General features: G+C 41.6%; 2 protein-coding genes across 8 annotated transcripts in view; one reads left to right on the top strand and one right to left on the bottom strand.

Annotated features, from left to right (window-relative positions):
• Positions 1–15,563, top strand: part of LOC122930933 (cohesin subunit SA-2-like) — a 105,279-nt gene extending 89,716 nt beyond the window's left edge. For 4 of the 5 annotated variants that reach the window (XM_044284657.1, XM_044284659.1, XM_044284655.1 and 1 more), the window contains exons 29-33: positions 755–880; positions 3,915–4,108; positions 5,344–5,473; positions 6,348–6,423; positions 15,287–15,563. In XM_044284657.1, the coding sequence (XP_044140592.1) occupies positions 755–880; positions 3,915–4,108; positions 5,344–5,473; positions 6,348–6,423 (526 nt within the window). In that variant the 3' untranslated portion in view covers positions 15,287–15,563. Of the gene's footprint in view, positions 1–754; positions 881–3,914; positions 4,109–5,343; positions 5,474–6,347; positions 6,424–15,286 lie in introns of those variants that run through there. The other variant, XR_006388191.1, reaches the window with a different exon arrangement.
• Positions 15,564–19,890: 4,327 nt separating this feature from the next.
• The window catches only part of PPP2R3B (protein phosphatase 2 regulatory subunit B''beta), an 80,693-nt gene continuing 76,765 nt past the window's right edge, over positions 19,891–23,818 (bottom strand). For 2 of the 3 annotated variants that reach the window (XM_044287141.1, XM_044287143.1), the window contains 5 exons: positions 21,877–21,966; positions 21,622–21,797; positions 21,339–21,457; positions 21,146–21,252; positions 19,891–20,806 (listed from right to left, as the gene is read on the bottom strand). In XM_044287141.1, the coding sequence (XP_044143076.1) occupies positions 20,695–20,806; positions 21,146–21,252; positions 21,339–21,457; positions 21,622–21,797; positions 21,877–21,966 (604 nt within the window). In that variant the 3' untranslated portion in view covers positions 19,891–20,694. Of the gene's footprint in view, positions 21,253–21,338; positions 21,458–21,621; positions 21,798–21,876; positions 21,967–23,818 lie in introns of all 3 variants that reach the window. The other variant, XM_044287142.1, reaches the window with a different exon arrangement.

Genomic DNA, 23,818 nt, shown 5'->3' with positions numbered 1-23,818 from the left:
GTTTATCAGTTAAGTGGCCTAGGCACAGCTCAGTCCCATTCAAGGGAATGGGGCTAAACCACGATACCAAGCACAATACAATGTACGTCTCTGTGCTTGGTAAGCTGCGAGAAGGCTGCGGAGCTCACAGGAACGCCGGTGCCCTATTAAACAGCGGATAGGTCATCAGTTAAAAAACCCTTTATTGTAAGGGGTCATGCACGCTGGTATGTATGCAAAACAGTACCGGCTGGATTGGACTCTGAAAGTATGTAGAATATATCTCTCTATATAAAGAGACTTGTGGAACGTGCCATGATATTATTTTTATATATGTAATGATGCAGGCTGTTTCTGATTAAGTAGGTCAGGCATGTGCACTGCCACTGTAATATTCTCTATGAGAGTTCTAAAACTAGCAGAGAGCTGTACATGGCTGTTATAGAGATGAATTGAGCATGCCTGACCTGCCCATCTGTTAATTTCTGGGGCTCCCCAAGGTAGTGTGCCACGTTGTGATCATGGGGGTCCCAGCAGTAGGATGCCCACAAATCTGATAAATATTCCCTATCTAGTTAATCTATAAAGAATTCTGCCACATGCTGTAATACAGTATCAGCTCACGTAAAGCAGTTAATTGCAAAGTCATATGTTTAGTATTAATGGACAACCCCTTAAAGCACTCCAGGCTGGGCATTTGTGCTTTGTTAGGATTGTTGTTCCTCAGCCAAATGTATTTATCATAGACTGTCTGTTTGCTTGTCTATACTATAAGGCAAGGCATTGAATTTGCCTTCAAGGAGCCAGCAACAGAGGACAGTCTTTCTCCACCTAATCTACCATTCCTCATGCTGATCAGCGAGTTCTCCAGCAAACTCCTCAGAGCCGACAAGAGACTGGTGTAAGTGTTTGTGGATTTGGATCAGTTCTGTAGAAATGAATGCTTATGATGTCTCTGCCAACTAAATGACATTGTATGTAAATAAGTGTGATTTAAAATATTTCCATTGTTTATTGCATGTCTAAAATAGATTCATGAAGAAAAAGGCCGGTAGTGAAAGCATTATAAAGTTGTCAAATCATTATTCTAGAGACACTGTCCAGAACAATAACAATAGCAATACTGTTATTGTCCATAATAAGACATGTAATAAACTGCAAGAGAAAATATCAGATCAAATGTTGCTTGGTTACTACAGGTAATATATATTAAGGGGAAAAACAGCGACATAAATAAGCCCATAAAAACAGTAATTATGCTTTCCCATAGAGGCATATTTTTCACTCCATAAGACGCAACAGGATTTAGAGGGGGAAAAAATACAAATAATAAAAATAAAATAATAAAAGACCTCCGATCAGACTCCAAATCTTTATCAGACCTCCAATCATTATTAGAACACCCAATCTTTATCAGATCTCAGATCAGATGCCCAATCTTCATCAGAACTCAGATTAGACCTCTAAATCAGACCCCCTATCTTCATCAGATCAGACCCCCAAGTCAGAACCCATTCCTCATGAGACATCAGATTAGACCACCAAATCAAATCCCCATTCTTCATCAGACCCCCATTAGATCTCAGGTCAGACATAAAACTAAATTAACTTACCTCTCCTGCTGCAGACAGCGCCGATCGAGCACACTCTTCCTGCACTAACTGCTTCCCTGTGTTCTGCAGGCATCACACAGCATCAGGTCATAGTGCACTACGTCTTGACATTGTACGCAGTCAGGACACAGCACTTGGGGCGAATGACAGAAGACCAGGGAACATAGAGTACAGCCAATACCAGGAGCATTATATTCACTGCTCCCCGATCCTACTGTGTACTAATCAGCGCTTCCACAATATCCATAAGGGAAACTCTCATTAATATTCGCCTCATAAGACGCACTGCCATTTCTCCCCACTTTAGGGGGAAAAAGTGTGTCTTATGGAGCAAAAAATATTGTGTGTGTATATATCATCTCAAGAGGCAATTAGAAGCACAGGGATGTTTTAGCTGTAACAACTATAGCAGGCTAGCTCCACTACATGGGTTCCCATTTTTGCAAAAGATCTGACTTACACTACTGTCCATCGTTTGATTGCTGTCCAGGTAAAAAAAATAATCATGTTGCTAGCTGATGTTTGGGGCCTATCCCTTACTTTGCTATGGGAACATATGAATTTTAGGTACAAGAGAGGGTAACATCCAAAAGTAAGGCCAAAATACAGAATATTCTGGTAAAAAAAAAATTATGTACCCACCTACCCATCTTATGTTGTATTAGTGATCTTTAATACTGTAGCAGTTGAAATGTAAGGTTTAGTAGCTCCTTAATTGTACTAGTCACGCTTTAGTCCAATAATATCTAGAGCATGCCATTACATTGCTTTATTTTTAGCTCGTTCTGCCTACACTGCAGTTATAGTTCTTTTCAGATTCACTGTTAAAAGAAATGATAATTTTCAGTCTGGTGTTATCTGTTTCAGCGAGTCACATGCTGGTAAAAGTGCCCCTTCAGGCATAAAGGCTCATTATAAAAATGAGGAGGTTTCACAAGTGCTAAAGTTAAACTTGACAGTTTGTCACATATTAATGTGGTGAAGTAGAAGGAGATGGTAAAGCATCTAGTAAAATTAAAGCTGGTTTTAATTGTTTGGTAATATAGTATATTATTCAAGTATGTATAGGATGACAGGTTCATTAATAATACAGGTGAGAAGATAGGTGGTTACATGATGCACTTAAAACACAACGGTTTCCAACCGGGGCTATCTTTAATTTGAGGGTTCCTTGGCAGAGAAGTGATAACTTTCAAAGCAGGGCCTCCTTCTCGTAATGCAATGTCACTTCTTGGTTCCCCTATATAAATAGAAGTTGCAGAATTTTACTGTGGCCCCTTTCATGTATACACCTCTTCCTTGGTTTGTCAAACCGATTCATACAATGCACAGTAGGCCATTTACACACGTACACTGTATTATATTATTCCCTTACGCCCTAACCAGCAGCACAATAATGGAATATTTCTGTCCCTGTGTACAAGTAGGACAGATGGAATTTTTAATTCAATCAAACTACGGTAATTATTAATTAGAGACCCCTACGACTAAATAAGGATAGATAGCCACTCCTACCCTGTGTTTTTTTTTCTGTCCTGCATGGACTTGGACAGAAATTGTTTATGTCCATCCGGTTAAAAGATCAGAATGTTGACCAGAGGAAAGCTCAGGTCTCCACCTCTAGGAGACTAGGGCCTTCAAAGTGGTTGAAGCTTTAAAAAACTGATTAATACCCCATTATTGTGCTGCTGTTAGGACTAAGGGAAATCAGATTAACGTTAGAAATCAACACTTGCTCTGGCTTCTTTTGTGTAGACATCAAACACACTTCTATAAATGCTTGACTGGTGTTAGTCCATCTAAAAGGAACCCCCACCAAAGTGAAAGCATGGGTCCTGTGTCCTTCTGGTTGCAAATTCTCTTGCAGATACTTGACAGTATATTGCCTACCCACTGTATGAATTGAATAATAAACCAAAACAGGCAAGTAGTCTGGACTGTGTGAGGGGAAGAAACAAGCACTTCTGTCTGTGCAGTCTCACATGATTCTCAGATCTTCCAACACCCTACATTATCTCTTGGTAACCAAGAGTCTTTTCATTCCTCATAGAGGAAGAAAGGATGATACACACCATGTGAGGTTCGTGTGAGGGATGTGGGAGTATTAAAATGTCCTACTAGGGGAGGTATAAGGAACATTACAGAATAGCGATCAAATTAATTAATCGATCAATCAGACGAAAGTCAACCTTTTATTCTTATGGAAAATGAGTGCATTGGTGAAAGAGATTGGTTACTTTTACTATACTTTGTCTTATCAAAAAGAAATAAACTGCCCAAAGTAATGGATACATAATAACGTTGTCACCATTACTTCACCAGGTATGGCTATCTACAGAGATTTGCCAGTGAGCAGATGATGCTTTCTAAAGGAGCAGGATGGCATCCTCTTATTCTGTACAGTAATTCGTTGCTAGATAATCATGATGAAGAAAGCTCTTCATGTGGAAGCTACTCTTCTAGAGACCATGTGATTTCTAGCGCACCTCAACATTTAAAGAGGAAATCAATGTATGGTAAGATTATATTTGCATATTAAGCGTCAGCATATCTGGCCGCACTGTGGACAGGCTGTATTCATATAACTCCTGGGAACTTTTTTGCTCCCTTTATATACAGTACCAATGTACTTACATGTACCAATGTCACAGAAAATTAATTAATATGTCGATATATTTTTGAAATGTTAGCAGAAACCTGATAAAACCCTCAATAACACAGGGAGAACATACAAACTCCACGTGGAAGTTGCTCCTGCAGAAGATGCTGTATATGAATAGTGCTGCACCCATATGGTCATCCTCCCCCACATGTCCCTAACAAAATTTCTAAGAATATTTATCAACTCCAATCCTAGGATGTCAGTTACCTAGCTCTGCTACTCATAATTCTTCACAGTTTTAGGTCCCTCCATGTTTGGAATGCAGCTTGATGATGCTCACTTGTTTTTCATAGACCAAAGACTTAAAGGGTCAGCCAGATATTATCTATAGAGCTTTTCATATCATCATATCAATCGCCTTTATCTAAATAAAATATACTAGTCTTACCCCCACCTGTCTTTTTTCATTTTTGATAAAAATCGCTTTTATTTATATGCAAATTACCTTCACAAGGTTCCCAAGGGCTGTCCCTCCGGCCGTTGGAGCCCAGACGTGCCCCTTATCTTGGAGCCCAGCGCCACCCCGCTGTTAATTATTCACTCCTCTCCTCTGCTTTTTTTTTTTTTTATGCAGTGCGCTGTAATCTCGCGCATGCACCATTGATACACAAGTCCGGGCCCGCACGGTGTCCTGGCAGCATCTTCATCCAGGGGAATCGTGCATGCGCCAGCTTTCTGCGCACTTCGCTCGACCCAGAAAGGAAGAGTGGAGTGGTGCGAGCTCACCTGAAAGGCGGAGGACGAAGGTGAAGCAGCACGAGATTACGGCGCACTGCTAAGAAAAAAAGTCGAGGAGAGGAGTAAATTAACAGCGGGGCAGCGCTGGGCTCCAAGATAAGGGGCGCAGCTGGGCTCCAACGGCCAGAGAGACAGCCCCTTGGGCACCTTTATGAAGGTAATTAGCATTTTATCAAAAATGAATGGACAAGTGGGGGTAAAACTAGTATATTTTTATTTAGCTAACGGAGACAGATATGATGATATGAACAGGTCTGTATCGAAAATCTGGCTGACAGAATCCCTTTAAGAATGTGGTTGTGTGACATCCCTAGACTGTGTATACTTATAGCTATGTATTCTGCATTACAGAACATTTTCCAGGAAGAGGTCCGACGCAGAGGAATGCATTTGATGGTCAGGACCCCCATTACCCTACTAAAAGCAAGAAGCAGAATGCACTCCACCTGCTCCCTGCAGAAGGCACTATAGTATTGAACAGGTTAGCAACTATTTCTTATAGAAAATAAACAAAAAAAAATTGTATCTTCTAAAACCAACTACTTTCTGTGGGTGGGCAGCAGCTCATCCAGCACCTGCATCTTCCAGAAAGGTATTGTAGTCATCTATTGTCAACCCCTTCCCTGCACAGAAAATAGTCCCTTACACACAGCACCAGCCGTTCCACTATAGTTTGTAATGCAATTTCCTTCCCCAACGTCTATAGAGAGAGATATGTATAGCTGTATACTGCTATGAATTTAGAAGTAGGGATGAATAAAAAGTCCCAGTATCAGACAAGATGCTGTACCTACAATGAAGGAGACATGGTGCTCATTGGAGCACCTTCATTCTGCTGATCTGCAACAGTCCTGGAAGTTGGACCTCAACTAATCGAACCTTTGTGGCCTATCCTAACAAAAACCCCTTTAAAACTGCTTGAAACTTTTGAACTGCTCTCACAAATCAAGAAATAGAGAGGATGAGACAGCCGGGAACAGAGGGAGAGAGCAGGTGACTGATGTGACAGCTGTGGAACAGGAGATCCTTGGAGAGACAGCTGTTTTGGCCATATGGAAAAAGTAGGGCTAGAAGCAGCTGAGGAGCAATCTAGCAGAGATGAGTGACAACTGTTCCCTCAGTGTCTTTTATTTTATTTTATTAAAACATAATGGACATGAGGTTACAACTTTTCTTTTATGTTGGACTCAAAAGTTGAGAACTAGTGATAAAGCAGCTGTCCTAACTAATCACTGAACTTGTACTTAATATTGGTTGTTAGATTTAAGTAACATTCCAGCCTTAGATTTATACATTTTCCATGTCTTTGAGCCAAAAACAACTTGGAGAATAATAAGACTATTTCCTTTTTCTAGTGGTCTAACATCTCAAGATACGGCTGTGGATGAAAACAATGAAGAGGTTGAGGTTGATGAAATAGAAACAGACTAGGTAAGGATAAAAGACCGATGCTGTCTTTATCTGTAGTAAATTCTATATCCTAAATGCTTGTTTACCAAACTACATTTCTTTCTAACATTGATTGGGGTAATAATTTTTTCCCCTGCGCCTCCCCAACGGCACTGACAGGAGGGTCTCCCCGCCCCCTGGACAGGAAACAACACTGGAGCTCAAGATTAAAAAGGCCTCCTCTCCTTACCTAAGCCAGTGTTGTTTCCTGTCCACGGACAGAGCGGATGCTCCTGCCAAGACTATGAAGACTACCGCAGGGCCTTACGGTTTCTTCAGGACTGGGAGGGCCACTGCAGAGGTCAGAGGCTCCGGGGATGCTGTGGCTCCCTTCTCTGACCTTTGGCATAAGCCCTTCTGTTGAAGGAAGCCCAGGCTTCTTACCCCTTCTAGAAGGGGTTGTGTATCCGACGCCGCGGGCGTCGATACAGACGGGGCCTTCTCTAGGGGGCGGAGGAGGTTCGGGAAGCAGAGTGGTGTCATGGCGTCAAGTGCACGCACACGGGGGCATCCCTGAGCACAGAAGCACGCTGGTGGCGGGGATATTAAAGGAACATGGCCACAGCCTAGTCCGGTGGTGTTTTCTCCCTGCTCCAGCATGTTGACTCCTCAGGAGGATGTGGCCCGCAAGCCTGTGGATCCTGGTTCCAGCACCTTCAGCCCGGTGGTAAGCCTCCTCTCCTTTAACCTTGTGCAGATATTATTTGGGGGGCTCTCCTCGTTTACAAATGCACTTATAGGTGTCTGGTGGTGGAGGTTTTGAAAAATTTGCAATTTTCTAAATTTCAATTTCTCTGCTTTTAAAACAGGAAGTGGTACGTCATAAAATATTTATTACTTAACATTCCCATAATTTTGTAAATGTCATTTTATTTTTTTAGGACATTAGAAGGCTTAGAAGCAATTCTTAAAATTTTTAAGAAAATTTACAAAACCAACTTTTTAAGGACCATTTCAGGTCTGAAGTCACTTTGCGAGACTTGCATAGTAGAACCCCCCCCCCCATAAATTACCCTATTGTAGAAACTACACCCCTCAAGTTACTCAAAACTGATTTTACAAACTTTGTTAACCCTTTAGGTGTTCCACAAGAATTAAAGGAAAGTGGAGATGAAATTTCAATTTTTTTTAAGCAGATTTTCCATTTTAATCCATTTTTTTCTTTAACACATCAAGGGTTAACAGCCAAACAAAACTCAATATTTAACCCTGATTCTGCGGTTTACAGGAACACCCCACATGTGGTTGTAAACGGATGTAAGGGCACATGGCAGGGTGCAAAAGAAAAGGAACGCCATATGGTTTTTGGAAGGCAGATTGTGCTGGACTGGTTTTTATATTCCATGTCCAATTTGAAGCCCCCCTGGATGCACCCTTACAGTAGAAACTCCCCAAAAGTGACCCTATTATGGAAACTAGGGAATAAGGTGCCAGTTTTATTGGTACAATTTTTCGGTACATATGATTTTTTTTTGATCTTTCATTATTACACTTTATGGGGCAAGGTGACCCAAATTTTTTTAATTTTGCCACTTTTTTTTTGCCACAGCGTTCACCTGAGGGGGTTAGGTAATGTGATATTTTTATATAGCAGATTGTTATGCACGTGGCAATACCTAATATGTATACTTTTTCTTATTTATCTAAGTTTTACACAATAATAGCTTTTTTTAAACCCAAAAATTATGTTTTAGTGTCTCCATAGTCTGAGAGCCATAGCTTTTTAATTTTTTGACCTATTGTCTTAGGTAGGGTCTCATTTTTTGAAGGATGAGGTGACTGTTTTGAAGGTTTCATTTTGGGGGACATATACCTTTTTGATCGCTTGGTGTTGCACTTTTTGTGACGTAAGGTGACAAAATTGTCTTATTTATTTTTCTACACAGTTTTTTTTTTACGGTGTTCATCTGAGGGGTTAGGTCATGTGATATTTTTATAGAGCTGGTTAGTACGGACGCAGCGATACCTAATATGTATACTTATTTTTTTTAACACAATAATAGCATATTTGAAAGAAAAAATTGATGTTTTAGTGTCTCCATGTTCTGAGAGCTATAGTTTTTAGGAGCGATTTTCTTATGTAGGGTCACATTTTTTGCGGGATGAGGTTACAGTTTTATTGGCATCATTTTGTTTGACATATGCCTTTTTGATCGCTTGGTGTTGGACTTTTTGTGATGTAAGGTGAAAAAAATGGCTTTTTTTGACACAGTTTTAATTTTTGGATGGTGTTTATCAGACGGGGTGGATCATGTGCTATATTTATAGAGCCAGTCGTTGCGATACCTAACGTGTGTTTTTCCTATTTTTTATTATGAAATCTGGGGAAAGGGGCATTTTTTCTTTGAAACAATTTTTTTTTATTAAAAACACTTTTTTTTAAAACTATTTCTGTACCACTTTGGGACTTTAACTTTTGGGGGTTCTGATCCCCTCTGCAATGCATTCCAATACATCTGTATTGTAATGCATTGCATGTCAGCTTATTACACAGAGTAATACACCGACAGGTTGCCTACGAGACGCAGCCTGAGGTGTGCAATGCATTGGGCAGTCTCTGCACGACCTTGGGCTGCCTTGTCACCCATTGGGTCCCCGCCACAGCAGCGCAGGGACTCGATGGGCTCCCTCACCCGCAGCAAACCCCTTTTATGTCGCAGTCAGCGATGACCGCGGCATCTCTGTAAACAGCGATGCCAGCGGATACAGCAGGGGCCCAGCTATCAGGGACTGCCAGACCATTACGTCAAAATGCGGGAAGTCACTGACTTCCATGACATAATAGTACGCCACATGTCGGGAAGGGGTTAAATCATCCGATTGTTTTAGGGCAGAGAAACCTCCACTTCCAGAACACAAGGAGGAGACTCAGGACGCAACAAGTGTGCTATATATAAAATGCACAGAGAAAGTAGTGTCTGAAGAGTCTCCCTCATTTCTGGACTCCATGAGAAATATGATCACAGAGGAAGTAAATGCGGCGGTGGAATCAAGACTACCTCTCGTCTCCACCTCTCAGAAATCCCACAGTTCCCAATTATACAAATTTGAGGTTGATGAAGGGGAGATCCTTGACGACATCTCCGTCTCCTCGGAAGACTTATGGAAGACAGATTTTCCTTTCAGAGGAATCGCAAGGTCTTCTAAAAACAATTAGGGCTCTATGGATATACAAGGCCCTAAAGAGAGCCATTCGGTACAAGATCAAATGTTTCAGTTTCTGGGGGAGAGAAAAAGACGTGTCTTCCCAATACATAATACTATTAAAGACCTTATCTCTAAGGAATGGAGAGATCAGTGAAAAAGAGCCCCGGTTACAAGCTCTTTTGAAGGGAAGTATCCTTTTGCGGATTCAGACGCGACTCTTTGGAATAAAACTCCTAAGGCTACTTTCACACTAGCGTTTTGGCTTTCCGTTTGTGAGATCCGTTCAGGGCTCTCACAAGAGGTCGAAAACGGATCAGTTTTGCCTTAATGCAATCTGAATGGAAAAGGATCCGCTCAGAATGCATCAGTTTGCCTCTGATCAGTCTCCATTCCGCTCTGGAGGCGGACACCAAAATGCTGCCTGCAGCGTCTTGCTGTGCGCTTGCCGAAACTGAGCCAAACAGATCCGTCTTGGCACACAATGTAAGTCAATGGGGATCCGTTTTCTCTGACACAATAGAAAACGGATCAGTCTCTTATTGACTTTCAATGAAGTTCATGACGGATCCGTCTTGGCTATGTTACAGATAATACAAACAGATCTGTTCATGATAGATGCATGCGGTTGTATTATTGTAACGGATCCATTTTTGCAGATCCATTACGGATCCGCCCAAAACACAAATGTGAAAGTAGCCTAAGATTGACGCACCGGTAGCCCGTATATCAAAGAAAACCTCCCTTCCATTTGAGGATATGGGATTACTGTGTGACCCTATGGACAAAAAATGCGAAAGCCTGCTTAAAAAAAAAAAAAAAAAAAAAAAAAAATACATGGGAGATCAATACTCCGATGTTCAGACCCAGTATTTCTTCCACCTGCACAGCTAGATCCTTGTCGGTAAGGCTAGGTAAATTAGAAGATCACCTGGAGCTCCTAGAGAGGAGATCTTAGCATCTCTACCAAAGTTGAAACAAGCAACAAACTTTCTAGCCCATGCTTCAGCTGATTTGGTGAGATTGTCGGCCAGATCAGCCGCCATCTCCAATGCAACAAGAAGGGCCATCTGGCCAGGGGATACAGCATTAAAAAATCACCTATGTTCTATCACCTGTGAAGGAGACAGTCTCTTTGGGTCAGTCCTTGACGATATCCTAGAAAAGGCCTTTGATAGGAAAAAAGGATTCCCTAAAAAAGTAGTTTTCTTCTTCAGAGATGATCCTTTCGGAACCAGAGGAACAGACAGAAGATGGACCAGAAGAGAAAAGACTACTCAGGGAAATGGCAATCCTCAAGAGGGAGAAGGAAAGGATTCCTCTTTAATCCAGACAATCCGGCAAAATCCACTCAATGACGCCAGATTCCCGGTTGGAACAAGACTAAAAAGATTTTATTCCAGAGTTGGAGAAAATAGAAACCTCCTCCTGGATTCTAAATTCCATCCAAAGAGGGTTCAGCCTAGAGTTCGATACCTGTCCAGAAGATTACTATATAATCAACAAACCACTGCCGGAAATATCAGTTTTCCTCCAAAAGAAAGTATTAATTCTGGTTCCAGACCACCAACAAAAAAGGGGATTTTACTCTCCAGTATTTCTGATCAAGAAACCGGAGGGTTCATTCCGACTTATTATAAATCTAAGGGAATTGAACAAATATTTATAAAAAAATTCAAAATGGAAACCATCAAGTCGACAAACCTCCTTCCTCAGAGTTGCTATATGGTAACTATGGATTTACAAGATGCCTATTATCACGTGCCAATCCTCAGAAATCACCAGAAATACCTGAGAATTGCTGTTCACATAAGAACCCACTTTTGTAATTTTCAATTCCAGGCCCTTCCCTTTGGGCTATCCTCTGCTCAGAGAATCTTCTCAAAAGGCAATACCCTATCTAGAAGACTTCCTAATTGCAGCCAAAACAGAACACGAGCTGCTACTTCATCTAGACCAAGTAAAGGAAATCTTCCTTTCTTTAGGATGGATTATAAAGCGCAAAAAATCTGATTTCATCCCAACTCAACAAAAAGACTTCTTAGGTGTCCTCCCTCCCAGAAGAAAAGCAGTTGACCATATAGGAAAAGATCTCTCAATTTTGCAAGTTAAAAACTTCCACTTCCATCAGAAACATCATGACAGTTTTAGGTCACCTAACATCCTCTATACCCGCAGTCAGAAGGGCGCAGAGCGTTTCTTCTAGATTATTGGGACAGTACTCAAGCTTGCTTGGAAAAAAAAAAGGTAGCCCTTCCATCAAGGCTATTTCATTCCCTAGCCTGGTGGAAAATAAGAAAAAATTTACAAACAGGAGTCTACTGGTGTCAGGAGAATCTGCAGGAGTCACTACAGACACCAGCAACAGAGGCTGGGGTGGTCATGCGGCAGACCTAATGGCTCAGGGAGTTTGGAACAACTCCATTGCAACTGCCTCGTCAAACCAAAAAGGAACTTTAGGCCGTTTTCGAGGTTCTTCTGGCTTTCCATTTAAAGATACCTCTGCACCAGGTAAAAATCTTATCCGACAACACAACCACAGTTGCATACATAAACAGACAGGGGGCACTCGGAACATAATTCTGGCTGCAACCGCAAAGAGGATTTTTTTATGGGCAGAAAACCATCTGACTTCCTTCTCAGCGGTCCATTTAAAAGGAAGCAAAAATCTTGTGGCCGATTTCTTGAGTAGGCAGACAATACGGGAAGGAGATTGGGCCTTTAGTCCCGACATATTCCAACTGATTACACCAAAATTGGGCGTTCCAATTCTGGACGAATTCGCAAACTGGAGCAACAGGTAGGTACAGAAATTCTGTTCTCTGTCCCCACAGGACCAGCCAGAGTTTCTAGATGTCCTATCTCGCCCATGGCCAAAAGGGGCTGCTATACGCGTTCCCTCTTTCAGCTTAATTCCGAGATCCCTAATGAAGGTGGCGGAAGAACGGGCGCGGATAATCATGATCGCTCCTTATTGGCCAAGAAGAGCCTGGTTTTCCCTGCTTCTCAATCTGTTGAGAGGAATACTGGACTCTCCCAGCACTTCCAGATCTCTTGTTTCAGGGTCCAATTTACCACCCCAGAGTCTCTCAACCCAGATTGATGCCTTGGAGATTGAACGCCTAGCTTTAAAGAATAAAGGGCCCAAGGGCCTCTCGGATGGGGCTGTGCACATGAGCAGTGATTTTCACGCATCACTTGTGCATTGCGTGAAAATCGCAGCATGCTCTATATTGTGTGTTTTTCACGCAACGCAAGCCCCATAGAAGTGAACGGGGATGTGTGAAAATCGCAAGCATCCGCAAGCAAGTGCAGATGAGGTGCGATTTTCATGCATGGTTGCTAGGAGACAATCGCGATGGGGACCCGATCATTATTATTTTCCCTTATAACATGGTTATAAGGGAAAATAATAACATTCTTAATACAGAATGCTTAGTAAAATAAGGATGGAGGGGTTAAAAATAAATAAATTTAACTCACCTCTTCCACTTGTTTGTGTAGCCCGGCTTCTCTTCTGTCTTCTTCTTTGATGCCCAGGAGGAAAAGGACCTGTGGTGACGTCACTGCGCTCATCACATGGTCCTTAATTTTTCAAGATTGACCCATTAACACATATTGAGACACAGTAATAATGGTTATTTACAGTTGGTCACTGGGACCAGAAGTTGTCTCTAAGTTTACATGGGTTACTTATCCCTATATATAAAATGTAACGTTTATTTTTTTTATCACTTAAAATTCCTACCTATGACTGACATTTTAAAATTATCAGCTGTGTCTGCAATTTCTGCTCGTTGTTGCCTGGTTTTTGCAATGGGGCTAACTAAAGGGCCCTCACTTGATTCTGCCTAACAGGCTCCTCTATTTTCCCACGGTAGCTACCGTAATGTTGTGGGCTTTTGCAGTCACTCGCTGTTTAAAACACATGTAACATTCACACTCTGCCCCCCGACATGTTTCGCCAAACACTTGGCGTCCTCAGGGGTTTGAGGACGCAAAGTGTTTGGCGAAACATGTCGGGGGGCAGAGTGTGAAAGTTACATGTGTTTTAAACAGCGAGTGACTGCAAAAGCAACAGACATTCAGCTTGAATGAGCAAACAGGGAGCGCTAATAGGGAACCCACAAACTTAAAGGGGCAGCGCACTGTGAGACAAACAGTGTGAGCCCACAACAGCACGATAGATACCGTGGGAAAATAGAGGAGCCTGTTAGGCAGAATGAAGTGAGGGCCCTATAGTTAGCCCCATTGCAAAAACCAGGCAATAACAAGCGGAAATTGCAGACACAGCTGATCATTTTAAAATGTCAGTCATAGGTAGGAATTTTTAGTGACAAAGAAATAAACGTTACATTTTATATATAGGGATAAGTAACACATGTAAACTTAGAGACAACTTCTGGTCCCAGTGACCAACTGTAAATAACCATTACATGGTCCGTCACATGATCCATCACTCACCATGGTTATAATCTACACAACACCTAACCCAAACCTGAACATCTGTGAAGAAGTCCGGGTACCAAACATGCTGATTTTTCTCACTCATTAAAACGCTTTGCACTCTCGCTGAAAAATCGCGCATTTTCCCGCAACACATCCGCTTCCTATCTGGCCCTCACACGCGACGCCCGTGTGAAAGAGGCCTTGCAGTCTTAATGGAGTCACCGATCAAACCTATTGACAGTATTTCCATGAAGCTTTTGTCACTTAAGATCGCCTTTCTTCTGGCCATAACAACTGCTAGAAGGGTGGGTTAGATCCAGGCCCTCTCTTGTCGTGCTCCGTATCTTAAAATTTTAGATGACCGTATAATCCTAAAGCACTGCCCAGCTTTCCTTCCAAAAGTGGTTTCAAAATTCCATCGTAATCTGGAAGTTGTTCTGCCGTCCTTCTGTGATTCACCTACCAGGTACCAAGAGAGGACGTTCCACAATCTAGATATAAGACGTTGCCTACTATGTTATCTGAACAGAACAAAGCAGTTCAGACAGTCGGACCACCTCTTTATCCAGTTCCAGGGGTCCTAATAAAGGTCTAGCAGCCAGGAAACCTACGATTGCTTAGTGGATAGGAGACGCTATCTCACTTTCTTATAACAAGAATCTAGTTTCCCCAGCAGGACTCAAGGCTCACTCGACTCGGGCCATGTCAGCCTCCTGAGCAGAAAACACTGCTATACCAATCTAACAGATCTGCAAAGCAGCTGCCTGGGCTAATCCCATGACCTTTTTTAAGCACTACAGGCTGGATGTGACCTAAAATCAGGACTTGTCCTTCGGGCGTAGAATCCTTTCTACAGTAGTCCCTCCCTAAAACATATTCATTCTCTGTTATTCCTCCTGTTAGTGCAGTTGGGGAGGTGCCGGGGAAAAGGGTAAATTACTCTTACCGGCAATTGGATTTTTCCATTGGCCTCCCCAACAGCACTGGGTTTTCCCCCTTATTTGTTTTTGGTGAAGTATAATTACCATGGTGGATTGTATTATGTTCGATTAATAATAATCTTTTTTGCATAATTTTCTGTGTCCTTGGTTATTAACTGGCTTAGGTATGGAGAGGAGGCCTTTATAATCTGGAGCTCCTTTGTTGTTTTATGTTCAGTGGGTGGGGACACCCTCCTGTCAGTGCCGTTGGGGAGGCTAATGGAAAACAATTAATGGTAAGAGTAATTTACCCTATTTAATATCTGCTCCAGGTTACCTAAATGGAAGTGCAGTGAAGCAATGTGAAAATACACCCACCTAATGCTAGATGTGTTCCCACTTCTACTGCCGCTACAGTCTGAATGCAGCTATACAAGTAACTTGTAGGTGTATTCCAGGACCTCCATCTCAGTATAGACCGTCAGGTAATCCAGACTGGACCATGAACAAATGCTGTTTCTATGGTTTTCTTTACGCTGCACCTATGTAGTGTGATTTAATCTTCCTCTGTTGCATATCAGGAGGGGAGGGATTGCGGTTTCTCATTGACGACACAGTGGGGGGGGGGGGGGGGGGGGGGGGGGGGTTTGGAAGGTATGAAAACTAGCCCATCATCTAAGGCATCTCATCCAGCACCCTACTCTCTAATGATGAGGAGCTAGAAACAATGCAGGCTACAGACTGGTTTGGCTGGTATTAGCCATTTTTGCATACGAGTTTGGCTTTGATGGGTTGTTTTTTTTTATTTTTTTCTTCTACAAAACACCACTAAACTTGTGTGACAATATCAGGTTTAGGAAATTTCCCTTAAAGGGGTTGATTGGTTTTCTCATATTGACCTATTGTTAGGATAGGTCATCAATATCAGATCGGCAGGGGTCTGACTCCCAGCATCACCGTTGATCTGCTGTTTGAAGAAAACTCACCACCCATACTCATTCTCATCACAGTTACCTGCTCAGTCGACATTGCAGTGGTGGAACAGTGGAATTACAACTGCCTTGTCCCATTCACTTGAATGCATTCTTTGCAAACAGCTGATTGGCTTGTGTGTGGACCCCCGCAGATCTGATATTGATGTCCTATCCTGAGAATAGGTCATCAGTATGGGAAACTGGAAAACCTCTCTAAGTCCCCATTCAGGCAGCCATAATATAGCTGCAAGTCCCAGACTTGGCTGCATTACATCTGGCTGATTGAGTCCTTTGGCCGTGGCAGAAGAATTGAGTCACAATTTGTGCCACCAGAGCTACATGACTGGACTCGCATCCCATTTATTGTAGTGGGAGACTTATAGCTTTTTTTTGTGACACAACATCCCATTACTTCTGCTACCGAGACATAGAGGATGGACAGAGTGATAAAGAGTCCTATAGACTTGAACAGGATCAGATGTGTTCAGTTTCTTTTTAATCAGAAACATAAGTGAGAACCTAGCTTTGAATAAGGGCTCATATTCAGACGGCCGTATGCTGTCTGCAAAAATGGATCCGTTTTTTTGCGGATCAGATGCAGAACAATTCACTTCCATGGCTCCGCAAACCAAATAAACATGTCCTATACTTGTCAGTGAAAATCAGGATGTGGCCCCACTGAAATCTATGGGTCCGCAAAAATGCAGAATGCAATCCTTTTTTTGCAGACATACTGAACGGTCTGCAAAAAAATGCATCCACATTTTTGCGGACAGCACACGGCCGTCTGCATGAGCCCTGAGAACTAGCAACTCATCCATAGAGATGACAGTGGTGCTTGGAAACAAGAATACAGCAGGCCTGTACAGTAACTTGCTGACACAGCTACTCAACTTTTTTTTTCAGAATTTCCATCTACCCATCTTCAAAAAAATATTGACTTTACCTAAATTACTATTTACCATTATTGCTATTAACAGTTGTCAATCAAATTGAATATTGTGAAACAACTGACAAATGAAAATATTTTCAGCCATTTCAAGTGTATGGCTTTACTTTCTTAAAAGGGATCTGTCACATATAGTGTCGGATCTGCCGACATGATGTACTGTGAGATATCAATTTTTTTCAAGATCTTCCAGCCACATAATGAACATAACATCTACTTCTTAAGGCCTCATGCACGCAGCAGCCTCTGTATTTTGGTTTGCCAACCACGCATCTGCAAAATATGGATACCTTCCATGTGCATCTTTCCTCACACCCATGAACAGAAAGGACTATTCTTGTACACATTTGTAACGGCCACACTGATCCACAAAGCAAAAAACAAAACAAAAACGTATGCGTGCATGGCTCTATAGAAATTAATAGGTCAGTGTGCTACCCACAAACAAACAAAAAAAGTGGACAGCACACGGATGAAAAATTCTGTCATGTGCATGAGGCCTTAAATGAGACCACTGGCCCTAGAATTGTGTGAAGCACATTTATAGCGCTTACATTTAGAAATACAAAATAATGTAATATATGTATATTTCTGATATTTGCATTTTCATCACAATGGGACACATTTTGTACTGGAACTCATTCTTTGAACAGACAATATATTTTTTAATAAAGCATGTTTTCATTCCACCTAATTTGTGTCACAATTACTGAGTGGTATTATTAAGGTACTCACAAATGTAAAGTTATAACGAATACCTCCTTTTCAGATGTCACTTCAGTAAATGGCATTTATCATGTAGAGAAAGTAAATACACGACACTTACTAATGTATTATGACTGGCCATATTGCCTCCTTTGCTGGCTGGATTCATTTGTCCATCACATTATACACTGCTCGTTTCCATAGTTACAACCACCCTGCATATCGAGCAGCAGTAGCTGTGCTTGCACACCTACCGGGATCATAGGAGCGCACATAGGCTGGTGTTTTTTTTTTACTGTATTGTGGAAGCATGACCACCACTGATGGGTTGCAGGGTGGTCTGTAACCATGGAAACGAGCAGTGTATAATGTGATGGAAAAATGAATCAAATCCAGCAAAGAAGGCAATATGGACAATCACAATACATTAGTAAGTGCCTTGTATTAACTTTCAATCTTTACATAATAAATGCTATTTGCTGAAGTGAGACGACCTCTTTAAAAGGGACTTATTCAAATCTGCTTTGATTTCAGAGGAACTGGGGAAAAAAAATAAAAATATTCCTGTTTTAATTCCTGTTAACTCTTACACGAAATGCAGCAGATGACTCTGATCCAGGTCATTTGATCCCTCTGATGCCGCCGAGGTACCAGTCAGTACCGAAGCAGTCTTCGGATTACTGTTTTATAATGGTTTTCAAGTTGTACATTTGAAGACTGAAGTTCTTCACCGAAGTCTCGTGAGACTTGGGACTTAACAAATTTCACCTCAGCGCAGCCCATACATTTGAATGCTGTAAGGGACGGGTTTTGATAACCCCAATTAAAGCAAGATGCTAAAAGCTTGAAATACAGGGAAGCTTTGTTAATGCTGGGGCACCGTTAGAACCGTGCACTAGTCTGTGAGTGATTTTATGTACGCTAATGTAATATTTGCTACTTAGAAACCCTTCAATGTGGAGAAGCAAGTTGGAATGTGTTCCTTGAGCTTCTGACATGTTCTAGGTTTTGAATGGTGGAGGTACAGGTGCTGTAATCTCACTGATCTTAAAGCAAAGGGACAGAAGCGCTGCGCAATATGGTTAGGCTCTGCTTGACTTGATAGACTTTCTAGGAGTCTGTACTCCACACTCTATGGAAGCCAAGCCGAACAGAAACGATGGGGTACAGCGCTCAGCTTTCCCATTTCCCATTTCAGTTTAAGGATCAATTGGTGACCCAGCACCCAGAGTGGTCAAATTTTGTAACAAGTCTGTATAACATATCAGAAGATTATTAAAATAAGTAACTGTTCATTATGAGAGACGTTTAATAAGTCCACAAGCCCTACTTAGAGTACACAAATATAGCCTTCAGAAGCCTAGCTGAAGAGCAAGAAATAGGTGAACTTGCCTAGAAGTTCAAACTATTTTTGTGACGAATGTGACATTGGCCTTTGCAGCTTTTGAGAAAAACAGGCCTCAGGCTCTGGTCACATCACATCTGATTCTTACATCACATGTATGCCTCAGACAGGAGACTCCAACATATGCCACTGTATAGGCATTCAGTAATAGATGTCACCCATTGGTCCCAAGAAAAAAAAACCTTAGGCATCTGTCACATTTTCGTATTCAGAAATGTCATCTGTGGAAAACCCGTACATGTTTCACCCATGAAAATCAAGGTTTGGTCCATGTGCCATCTGTATTCCAAGGACACTGCTCAGTTGAAAATTAACTTAAAGGGGTTATCCAAGACTATTGAAATGACACCTATACGTCCGAGCCCCTCACACTGAATATACTTACCTGGCTCCTCACGCTGCTCATAGTCTCTGTGCGCGGATGAAAACATCCGGTGTCGGGGGAGGAGCCTCCCTAGCTCATCCCCATCTGCCATTGGCTGCCCCCCCCCCCCGGCACCGGATGTTTTCATCCGAGCACAGAGACTATGAGCGGCGCGGGGAGCCAGGTAAGTATATTCAGTGTGAGGGGCCTGGGCGTATGGGGGGCATTTAATAGTCTTGGATAACCCTTTTAAAGAACATCGGTGTGCAGTGAAAAATGGACCAAACGCGGATGCCATCTGTGTTAGGTTAGTGGTTTTTCACTGACCAGTAGACTTCAGTAGGTGTGCTTGGCCTGATTGCAGACCAAAGTAGTGCAGATGGTCAGTGAGAAACTACTGATATGTGAACACCTTAAAATCAGTAAGTATGTGTGCTGTCCATAGACTACACAGAAAGCACACGCCAGACAGTAAACTGTCTTATGCTAGTCACACAGACATACAACTCACATGAAAAACCTCATTGTTACAGGCTTTATAACACTGTGTGCAAAATATAGTTTATTTGAAATTACAATATATAAATTCATAAAGTCTTTTAAACATTTCTACACAGCAAATATTTACATATGTAGTTTTATCCAATGCAATATTAAAATAATGGAAAAAAAATGCTGGTATTTACATATATACATTTAAAGGCACTATACCAAATAGTTTTGTTCTCTTTTGGAGAATACAACAAAAGTCTTTCATTGATGGGTCCTGTTACAAAATGGAATGTGACAAGAACGACACCAAAGCAAATGGGTTCTATAGGATATGCTGCCTAAGCAAACAGCTCAGCATAGGATCAGCATATGCTGGCACGACTAGAACAAAATGAGAGAGGATTTAAAAAAAAAAAAAAAAAAAAAAAAACACCTTTCTATCCAAAACGACAGACAGGATTACCAAGATCAGGAGTTCTCACAGGTCACTGGAAAGCCCTAAAGATTTGAGTTCTATACGTGTAATCTTTATTGCTTGCCACATATGTCCTTTGGAACATGCCTTTAAGTATTGGTTAGCATACATGTTGCCCGTTTACAACTCATTAACAAACATGGGGTTTGCACATGTAAATCAGAACGTATTCACATCATTGAAATGCAGGACTCACGACATAGCACAGCAAAATAAATGTGACCAACATCAATAAATAGCTTTTTAGCAATAAATAAATCATCGCTTTGTAAGTCACTGATGATTGTTGCAGTTCTTCTATATTACATATATAAAGTGCTGTCCACAGCAAATACACATGGCAGACCAGCTGCTGGGTCCTTCTTTACTGTTCAGTTTATTCAAAGTCATCTTCATAGTCATACTCAATGTCCACTTGTGACTCTTCAGAAGCGAGATCCAAGAAAGCTCTTTTATCCATCTCCAAAGCATTTAATTCAGAGTCACACCTGACATAGAAAAATAGTGATAAAATAGGCCCAGTTCACCCTGGAAAACTGGAATGTATCTCTGGGGCAGGGAAGCATAGCCTAAAATATTTTACCAATATATTCTAACATGGTCTTCTAAAGTTCTGTCCTAAATGTCTCAGAATTATTAATACTGCTTAAAAATGAATGAGAAGAGAAAAGGCTTGTAGTCCTAAGGAGTAATGTGGTGTTCTCTCTACCATAACTGGGTTTAATCTTACAAGTACGACTATGTAAATAGCGGATACTCTAATTAAAAGGGATCAATAAGACCATACAATACTGCATAGTCCATAATCCAGGTTTTTTTCTTCCTACCCATCATTCCATTGTTCTGTGGCGGCCTCTTCAGCTACTAAGATGGCATATTCTTCAGCAGCATATTTTTCCCAGTCTGAAAGTTCTTGTCCTTCATTTTCTCCAACCTACAGGAGAACAACAATCATTTTTGTCTGGTTAACATCCCAAACCCTTACCTCTGTATACTTGATGCGGACTGTTCATCACTTACCCGCAGTACAGAAAATGGATCCTTTTGTTCATGGTCCAAATACTTGTCAAGATTTATGAAAGTGTCAAAAAACAGATTTGCTTGTTTGCATTTCTTCAAGTCATAGAGTGTAATTTTACCTTTGGAGAAGAGGACATCATGAAGGATACTTAAATGCTGTCAAATACCTCCACATCAACATCATCTTGCACAACCATTCCTACACAAGTGTAATAATTCAACCATAAATGTATAGAAGTGGTCAGAAGTAATAAAAAATAATTAACATGAACCTGATACATACCATCACTCTGAGGTTTGACAAGATCCAACATTTGACATAGACAGTCCTCAAATGGTAAGGGCTCAATAGCCATGCTCTCCATCTTCTGACATTGTTCTTCATAGAAGTACTCCAACTCATACATTGACAACACTCCATCTCCATCGAGGTCCATACAGCGAAACCAGTACTCAATGCTGAAAGATGGCAAAATCAATAACTCCAAGAACAGACACTTATGTGCACCCAGAAAGCAATGCATCTTGTGGGACTTACCTTGTCCGTGTTTTCTTGTCCTCTTCAGATAACAGAAACCACACAAAGTCTGCATAGCTAATCTTTCCTTCTTTTTGTGCTTTTCGACCACTAGGAGACAGCATAAAAACAAACCAGTCAGTATTTAAGATCAACCAACCAGAAATGTAAAGATTAAAAAAAGTCAATAAATCAAATGTGTGAAATACAGGATAACCCATTCATTTGAAGACAGACTTTTCAATATAAATTAGACCTTTATAGTATTTGTAGACTAACACACAGTGTATTTAAAAGGGGTATTCCCATGAGGAAACCGCAGTAAGTACTTGCTGGAGATGGCTCGAGTTGCGGAAATGTGTGGATAAGGCCGAATGCACACGGCCGTGAGCGGTCCGTGGAACCGTGGCCTGGATTCCTGCTGAGAGCAGGAGCGCATGGCGTCATTGGTTGCTATGACGCCGTGCGCTCCCTGCTGCCGCTACAGTACAGTAATACACTGGTATAGATCATACCAGTGTATTACTGTATTGCGGCGGCAGCAGGGAGCGCACGGCGTCATAGCAACCAATGACGCCGTGCGCTCCTGCTCTCAGCAGGAATCCAGGCCGCGCTTCCACGGACAGCTCACGGCCGTGTGCATTCGGCCTAAAGCTACTTTCACGCTGCTGTTTTGGCTTTCCGTTTGGGAGGTCTGTTCAGGGCTCTCGCAAGCGATCCAAAACGGATCAGTTTTGCCCTAATGCATTCTGAACGGAAAAGGATCCGCTCAGAATGCATCAGTTTGCCTCAGTTCCGTCTCCATTCCGCTTTGGAGGCGGACACCAAACCGCTGCTGACGAACCTGAGCCAAACGGATCCGTTCTGACACACAATGCAAGTCAATGGGGATGGATCCGTTTTCTATGACCCAATCTAAAACGGATCCGTCCTCCATTGACTTTCAATGGTGTTCAAGACTGATCCGCCTTGGCTATGTTAAAGATAATATAAACGGATCAGTTCTGAACGGATCCGTCTGTGCAGATCCATGACGAATCCGCATCAAATGAGAGTGTCAAAGTAGCCTTGGCGATAACTTTTTATAACTGGAATACCCTTTTGAGGATTTTACATGATGAACTGGATTTAAATAGTGACTACCATATGTATAGTTTTTATACATTTTGTAATAAAATAGTTTAAATGGCTGCTAATAGCTGCATCTGTACAGCAGATGAGGACGAAGGCAAAAGGTTTCTACAGCTGCTCCAATGTGTCCAACTGCTGAAAGAGGACCTGTTACCTCTCTTGACGTGTCAGTTTTAGTAACTACTTGCATTTGCCAGGTAACAACATTTCTGGAGCATCTGTTCTTTCAACTCTATGGTGTGCCATTCCTTCATTATTCCTGCTAGAAGTTTACAAATATGTTGCCAGCAATCTGCAGTAAAGGCTGTTCTGGGTTTTACCAGTAGATGCTGTGTCCAATCAGTGCTGCCATTGTGCATCCCCAACCCCCCTGTACCCTTACTGCAAGCTGCTGGCAGTTCATTCATAACTTCTAGCAGGAATAATAAAGGAACGGCACAACATAGAGCCATAAGAATAGATGCTCCAGAATTATTACAAGGGGAAAGCATGCGGAATCAATAAAAACTACTGCTCGCCATGTAAACAATGAGCCCTCAGACAGCGCTGTAGACTGAGAAAAACTAAAAAAAAAAAAAAAAAAAAACAGGTTTTTATGCTTTAGTAGTAAAAAATAATGGAAACTGAATAAATTTGGTATCGCTCTAATCGTACTGACCTGCAGAGTGTGGCTGTCATGTCATTCTTAGTGCACAGTGAACGCTGTAAACACTAAACCAAAAAACAATATAGTGGAATTGCATTTTTCGTTGCAATTTGACCCCACAAAGAATTTAGCATTTTCCAATACAAAATATGGTTAATTAAATGGGGCCATTAAAAGAAAGAACGT

Source organism: Bufo gargarizans, chromosome 3 (assembly GCF_014858855.1).
Source record: "Bufo gargarizans isolate SCDJY-AF-19 chromosome 3, ASM1485885v1, whole genome shotgun sequence".
In the NCBI taxonomy this organism is placed as follows: Eukaryota; Metazoa; Chordata; class Amphibia; order Anura; family Bufonidae; genus Bufo; species Bufo gargarizans.
Note: the sequence above shows the minus strand (reverse complement) of the source record. Positions and strands in the feature narration are given on the sequence as shown.